The sequence below is a fragment of the Silurus aristotelis genome (assembly GCF_946808225.1).
Source record: "Silurus aristotelis genome assembly, chromosome: 26".
NCBI classification, from domain to species: domain Eukaryota; kingdom Metazoa; phylum Chordata; class Actinopteri; order Siluriformes; family Siluridae; genus Silurus; species Silurus aristotelis.
In genome coordinates, this window is record NC_139599.1 from 7,694,684 (window position 1) to 7,702,554 (window position 7,871).

General features: G+C 40.1%; 1 protein-coding gene across 1 annotated transcript; it reads left to right on the forward strand.

Moving 5' to 3' along the window:
• The first annotated feature begins 4,078 nt into the window (after positions 1 to 4,078).
• Positions 4,079 to 7,305, forward strand: cyb5d2 (cytochrome b5 domain containing 2). Its single transcript, XM_083532005.1, has 4 exons — positions 4,079 to 4,471; positions 4,975 to 5,115; positions 5,784 to 5,970; positions 6,936 to 7,305. The coding sequence occupies exons 1-4, from the start codon at positions 4,225 to 4,227 to the stop codon at positions 7,111 to 7,113; spliced, it is 753 nt and encodes a 250-aa protein (XP_083388131.1). The 5' UTR covers positions 4,079 to 4,224; the 3' UTR covers positions 7,114 to 7,305.
• Positions 7,306 to 7,871: the final 566 nt, after the last annotated feature.

The window sequence follows — 7,871 nt, forward strand, 5'->3', positions numbered from 1 at the left end:
CCTGCAGTACCCTTTCTCTAAATCCACAAACACACAATGCAACTCCTTCTGACCTTCTCTGTACTTCTCTATCAACATTCTCAAAGCAATTAATGCATCTGTGATGCTTTTCCACTGCATAAAACCACACTGCTGCTCACAGATGGTCACCTCTTCTCTCAGCCTGGCTTCCACTACTCTTTCCCATAACTTCATGGTGTGACTGATCAACTTTATTCCCCTGTAGTTACTGCAGGTCTGCGCATCTCCCTTATTCTTAAAAACCAGCAAACCCCTTCTCCATTCCTCAGGCATCATCTCACCTTCCAAAATCCTGTTAAACAATCTTGTTAAAAAACTCCACTGCCATCTCACCTAAACATCTCCACGCTTCTACCGGTATGTCACCTGTCCGATCGACTTTCCACTCTTAACCTAGCTATCTTAACCCTATCCACTTCCTGCTTTACCATCTCCACACCATCCAACCTTCTCTCTCTCTCATTTTCCTCATTTGTCATCTGCTCAAAATACTCCCTCTATCTTCTCAACACACTCTCCTCACTAGTCAACACATTTCCATCTCCATCCTTTATTGCTCTAACTTGTAGAACATCCTTCCCAGCTCGGACTCTCTGCCTGGCCAAATACTTTTCTCCTTCCTTAGTGTCCACCTTCTCATTCCACCACCACAGCTCTTTGTCTTCCTTTCTATTTCCAGATGTCACACCAAGTACCGTCTCTTTTATCACTTCCACAGTCATTGACCAATCATCCAACACCTTTTTACCACCACCGAGCCCCTGTCTGACCTCTTCCCTGAATCTCACACTACACTCTTCCTCCTTCAGTTTCCACCATCTTATTCTTCTTTTAGTCCTCACTCTCCTCCTCTTATTCACCTCCAAAGCCATCCTACAGACCACCATCCAATGCTGTCTAGCTACACTGTCCCCTGCCAACACCTTACAGTCTCCAATCTCCTTTAGGTTGCATCTCCTACACAGAACATAATCCACCTGTGTGCACCTTCCTCCACTCTTATATCTCTATGATCCTCTTTCTTCTTAAAATAAGTGTTCACCACTGCCATTTCCATCCTTTTAGCAAAATCTACCACCATCTGCCCTTCCACTTTCCTCTCCTTAAAGCCATACCTACCCATCACCTCCTCATCACCTCTGTTCCCTTCACCTACATGCCTAATAAAGTCCCTCCCATTCACCAATCTTTCATTCCTAGGTACACCATCTACCACTTCATCCAACTCACTCCAGAATTGTTCCTTCTCCTCTATTTCACAATAATCATCACCCCTTTAACTTCCCGCTTTACGTTTATTACTCAATCAGAAACTCTCTTCACCTCCACTACACTCTTACTGTACTCTTTCTTCAGGATTACCCCTACACTATTTCTTTTTCCATCCACACCATGATAGAACAGTTTAAATCCACCTCCAATGTTCCTGGCCTTACTCACTTTCCGCTTGGTCTCCTATACACACAACATATCTACCTTTCTCCTCTGCATTATATCAGCTATTTCTCACCCGTCATAGTACTAACATTTAAATTACCAACCCGAACCTCCACTCTCCTCCACTGCTCCTTTCCCTGCCGTCTCTGTAGACGTCTTCCTCCTCTCCTTCTCCTCCTTCGGCCAACAGTAGCCCAATTTCCACTGGTACCCTGTTGGCTAACAATAGCTGTGGTGGTTATTGGTAACCCGGGCCTCGACCGATCCGGTATGAAATTCTGATTCATGATCCGCATATTTGATTTGGCGCATGTTTTTACGCTGGATGCCCTTCCTAACGCAACCCTCCCCATTTATTCGGGCTTGGGACCGGCACTAAGAGTGCACTGGCTTGTGCAACTCTAATGGCTGGTTTACTTTTGTGTCAGTCTGGCCAAACAAATAAATATTTTCAAGATCCACAATATAATCCTTATTTAATGAATGCATTTTTTTAAGCTGAATGGATAATTTTTTTTTTCTACAAATTGTCATTATAAAAACATTAACATTATACTGAGAATAGATTTTATCTGCTTCAAGGCTATAAACAAGCCTTGTTTAGTCATCTATATTCATCATTTCTTTTTCTTTCTTTATTTCTTCCTGTTTCTTGAAATAATAAATAAATAAAATACTGATTTTCAAAATATTTGGATTGGCCATTACAATATAAAATTGTATGATTTAATATTAAAGTATTATAATAAAATATTTTTTTTAAATATACAATTTAGCATTAAGTTTCTTACGATTGCTTAAGCAGTTTTAAAAACAATGCCCATTTTGTCAAAACACTACACACAATTTACACATTCTTTTTCAAAATAAAACACTTCAATGTACACAAAATGTACAATAATTTAACAAAACCCAATTTTTACACCATAAGAAACACACAAGGGTAATGCTATGATTGATTCATTTACACACTGCTGTTCACGCTTCTGAAATAAAAAACATTTTCTAATGATATATTATGTATTATATTATATCTAATTATAATAGATTCAAATACATTTGATATATTATAAGAATATATTATGATATATTCTTTCCACATTGCAAAACCATTTCTTTCATTCATGCATTTTTAAAAGGTTGCATTTTGCGCTGAAACTCTAAAGATTCTAAATACAATATAGTTCATGAACAAACACATTTGTGGAGACAAGACAAAAGCATGACTTGAAAAAACAATCCCACCTAAGATCTCTAATCTATTCACCTAGCTAGATCTGGCCATAGCACTTCATCCACATCGCAGGCAATGTCCTCTCTCGCAAGACTGTTTTTGAAATGGCGAATCCATCCTTGCACAGATCCTGCACCAATTAGGTCACAGGCCTCCTTTATGGGTTGAATGAGGGGCATCCTGACATAGGGCTGGAGATCATAAACCTTTCCGAAAAAATTAACTCAATGGGGTTAAGGAAGGAAGAGTATGGTGGGAGGTACTGGAGTAAAAATTGTGAATGATCATAAAACCAGATTTGGACCAGAGGGATTTCATCTGCTCTGCATCCATTTGTTCTTCTGCTTTGACAATGTTGTGTAGTCTGTCTAAAGATTTGAGAATATGGGCCATGTTGTAAGGACCTAACTCGGCATTGCGGTGGACGACCCCATTCTGCATAATTGCAGCACACATTGTAATGTTGCCTCCCACACTGGACCAAGACATTTTAAGTGGCTAGTTAAGTTTCCCTTTCCTCTTATTTTAGTCAGGTTCGACCAAGCATCATATATGAAGATAAATGCACATGTGATTGAATCAGCAGGGGCATATTCATGCAATATGTCTTTCTCGCTTTCAGAATTTCTTTCAGATGGCACTTGGTTGAGTTGTTTCAGCTGTATATGATGTTTTTTTAAGGATTCGTCCCAGTGTTGAGAGAAAGACCTGATGGGCATTACTGAAAACTGTGTGGTCGTTCAGGATGTTTGGCTGAATTTCTGAGACGAATCACATTATTGGTCATGTTTATCATAGCTTTCTCTTGTTCCTCTTTGAATAGGGGGCCGCTTCCTACTCAATGTTCTCAAACCTTAATTCTATGTTGATCAAGCAAAATATGTTACTGTAAAAGTCACAGGACAGCAGATAAGACATTCAAACATGGGACACACTGAATGGCACCAAATAGTACTGAGGGAGGTCAAGTAGTTGTCTATATTGTACTGTAGACAGGAGTGTAAAACGTTAACCTGTTGCCATTTTATAATGCGTACACCTGATTGTTGAGTTTACAGTTAAGCACCTAAGTGTCTGCACACTTAAATAATTAGTTTGTAGGAGTGGTGTTTTAGAAATCACTGCCTTGAAATGGCAAAGAAGTGACATTATGTTAGATTTCTGTAGAGAAGTGTGTTTAGTGCTTTATAAAACAATGTGTGTAATGTTTTGCAAAGGGTGAGGCTGAGAATGTGCATATCTTTTGCTCCTTGGGTGTAAGGTTTCGCTAACTGTGTCTCTTTTTTTTTATTTAGTGTGCAAGCATTCGTAAAACAAGTATTTTTAAGAAATGATTTTGCCTTCTGCATCACAGTCTACACACCGACGTTCATTCAGTAACAGACATGCGCACTACGATCAGCCCAAACCCGGAAGTGTATGCTCGCTTCACGCTTGTGTTTATCCTGGTGTTGAGGATGCCGGTTATGTTGTTGTGTTTGAGAGAGCTATATTTTTTTTTCGTGTCCCGGTTATGTTTATAAAGTAGCACAATGATAAAATATGTTGTGGTGCTTATTTCAGTGAGTTTGGCGCTGTGGAGCGGGTCTGAGTGGATGAACTTTTGGATTTCTGAGCCGGGAGATGATCAGGATTTGGTGCTCAACAAGGAAGAGCTGTCACTTTATAACGGGGAGAAGGACAGCAAAGGACTTTACCTGGCAATTTTAGGCCATGTGTTCAATGTTGAAAAGGGGAGGAAGCACTATGGTCCAGCTGGAGGTTATCGTTTTTTTGCAGGTATTTCTCCAGCACCACTTTCTGACGCTATATATAAAATGCTTTACATAGGAAGCACGGCTAGGGGGCGTAGTCAGGGTGCAGAGCAACAACAACAAAAATGCAGGGAATGGAGCTGGACCTGATCCAACACCTTGTATAACCCGAAATCTGATTCTACTCCCTGGATTCTGGTTCTGCAGCATGGAGATAAGAAAATGATAAGATTGGGATTCACCCACTGAGAATCTAGGAATCCCTCTATGTGAGGTGGTAGCTTAGTGGTTAAAGTATTGGACTTATCTGAAGGTTGTGAGTTCAAATCCCAGCCACACCAAGCTGCCACTCCAGGGCCCCCCGAGCATGGTCCTTAACCCCATAGCTGCTCAGTTGTATGAATGAGATAAAAGTCGCTCTGGATAAGGGCTTCTGCCAAATGCTGTAAATGTAAGGATTGTGCACAAAATACTAACTCCTGCATCTGTTGCAACTGCATGCGAGTCATTGTGTTCCTGTGTTTGCAGGCAGAGATGCATCCAGAGCCTTTGTGACAGGCGATTTCACAGACTCGGGGTTGACTGACGATGTCTCGGACCTGTCTCCGTCTCAAATAGTGGCACTCTATGACTGGCTGGCTTTCTATCAGAAGGACTATACACCTGTAGGTAAGATATGGTGGTGTTCGCAAAGACATTTGATTAGAAAGCATCAGAGAGGTGGTAGCTCAGTGGTTAAGGCATTGGATTTCGGATTGAAATCTCAGCAGTTCTAATCCCAGGACCACCAAGATACCACTGCTGGGTCCCTGAGCATCAGGGATCTTAACCCTCAAATGCTTAGTTGTAAGTCGCCCTAAGGGCATCTGCCAAATGCTGAAAATCATAAAGCTATTTGCAGGTTGGATGAATAACTGACAGCAGTACCAATAGGGAATTTAAAAAATATATATATATTTTTACCCAAATGAATAAAAAAAGACAGTGGTGTCAGTGATTCGCCTCTAGAGGCCGCTCTTGCACTGTATAACGCAACCCGGAATATCTATCAGTATTGATTTTTGCTGATAGTTCAGCGGAACCGATAAATTGGTCGACTTCTAATACCAAGCGCGTCGTTATTTTTCTTTGTCATTACCTTATTGAGGCATGTTTTCACTGTTTAGATGTTTTGTCAATTTTGCCCTTATATGGAATCGAGTGTCTGTATTTCTATTTATATCAGTTGTACAGTAAAACTGACTTGTCATGTAATCAGTTACACTGTTAATAAAATACAGTATTGATAAATGAGATCCACTTTTTCCTCACATCTGTTTGCTCTGTTTCCTCCACAGGTAAGGTCATTGGTCGTTTCTACAGTGAGGGCGGAAAACCCACCGATGTCCTGCTTCAGACAGAGACTTCTTTGGCTCAGGGGCTGAAGCTCAAAGGCCAGGCTGAGAAGGAAAACAAACTTTATCCTGCCTGTAACTCCGAGTGGACCGCGGACCGAGGAGGACGGGTTTGGTGCTCCACTAAAAGGTAACTCTGACACATCCAGTGGTGGACAGTAACGAAGAAAATGTAATTCGTTACTGTAATTAAGTCGCTCTACCACATATCTGTACATACTGAAGTGTTTCCATTAGGGGAGACTTTAACTTTAACTTTACTACATTTCAAAGTCAAAATGATAACTTTTTATTTCACTACATTTTTGTAAAATCAGTCGTTCCTTTTTATTGGGTGGTATCTGCTTTTCACCAAGATACAGTTCAGCATCAGTTTAACAGCAGATAGAACATTTAGAGAGGAATAAATGATGGGAGAAACTCCTGACTCGAATTCGCCACAACACCCGTGACTTTATTTGCACGATTTAACATTAGTCTTTTAAAATAAACCAAGTTAATAAGCAAGAGTCTTGTGACAGAAATAATAATGACCATTATAGCCATAATAAATCATAGTACTTTTAATTCTTAAGTACATTTTGAAGGCAAATACTTTTGTTCTTTTACTCAACTGAAAGTTTAAAGGAAGCAAAGTACTACCAAGAATTGTAGTTTATGCCTCTACCACTAGGTGGTGTAAGCACCAACAAGTGTTTGAATGTTTGGAGAATTAATATGAAATGATCAATGTAACCAAGGCAAATGTCTAACATATTTTAAAAATGTAATAGCCTGATTGAAGTATATTTTTATTTCAGAAAGAATTCTGCACTTCATCTTGATTAGATTTTTATTTTTTTTAAAAGAAAATATGCTGCTGTGAGTCAAACTGTAACGCCTACAATATTAATTCAGGTTTGCTTTCGTGATCATTTTTTGCAGCTTGGAGCACGTCAGATAAACACCAGAGCCATTTGAATACTATCAGGACGATACGTTGCGTTAATCACAAATCGCTTAAGAATTTTATTCCAGAAAATCCAAAATCTCCATATCATAAAAAGTTGCTACTTTAATATGTAATGACTGTAATCTGGGTTGTATGCTTTTCAGCGGTGGAGTGCACAGAGACTGGGCTGGCGTTCCCAGAATGCTCTTCTCACCTGGTTCGGGCCACACGCGGTGTGTGTGTGTACGACTGGATGATTTAGGACAATCAAACAACCTAAATCTTCAGCAGTACAAAGGCTGTCCACCTCAGGCAGAGTCGTGTCCCCTCAACCCAGACTGATCGCTGGGAGATTTTCAAACTTTGTATACAGTGTCTGCAGTTAATTTTATTTTATACAATATCATTTTTAATAAGTTTCCTATGCGATCAATAGTGTTCTGATAACACGGGTTGACTGGTTTCAGGATAGAGAACCAGACAGGGAAGATTTAAAGGTGTTGTATGTAAGATTAAAAACAAACAAACAAAACACTACTTTGTTGTAGGCTTCAGTGTGTCTGGGTGTTTGGGATGGTGTTGGTTCATCCTATTCCTGTTTATTCGCAGCTGATGCTTGACCAATCCCCTGGCCACATTTATATTATGTATTGTTTAAACTGTCAAGAGTTGTCTCAGGGCAGTCTACTGATTCATAAACATGTTGTTTTTCCCCGCAACCAGAATATTTACACCTATTGTCCATTTTATTCGAAATACATTCAAATGTTCATTCAGGGAATTATGAAAGGCAGAGGCAAATGCTTAGTCATGCTACTAAAATATTTCATCAAACATCAGCATGGAGGAGATCGCTCTAAATTTTACCTGTGGGTGTGGACCCACAGCTGCCTGTTTGGGCTGCGTTCTCAGGTGCCTTTTCCACTCGCCACGGAGGTAAAGAGTGATTGAGTTACCAAAGCCTTCCAGATGTTTCTGACCTCTCTCTCAACGGCCCTTGTGCGCCTGCAGAACTGCTGTGAAGACCTGCTGTGGAGACTTTAGAGACGTTTGTGTAAAAAATAAAATAATCCTACATCAGCCTTTTTCTAAACCTCTCT

Coding starts and splice junctions, on each gene's coding strand:
- cyb5d2 (XM_083532005.1), top strand. CDS start 4,225: ATGATAAAATATGTTGTGGTGCTTATTTCAGTGAGTTTGGCGCTGTGG. Junction 5,116..5,783: donor GAAGGACTATACACCTGTAG/GTAAGATATGGT, acceptor TTTCCTCCACAG/GTAAGGTCATTGGTCGTTTC. Junction 5,971..6,935: donor GTTTGGTGCTCCACTAAAAG/GTAACTCTGACA, acceptor TATGCTTTTCAG/CGGTGGAGTGCACAGAGACT.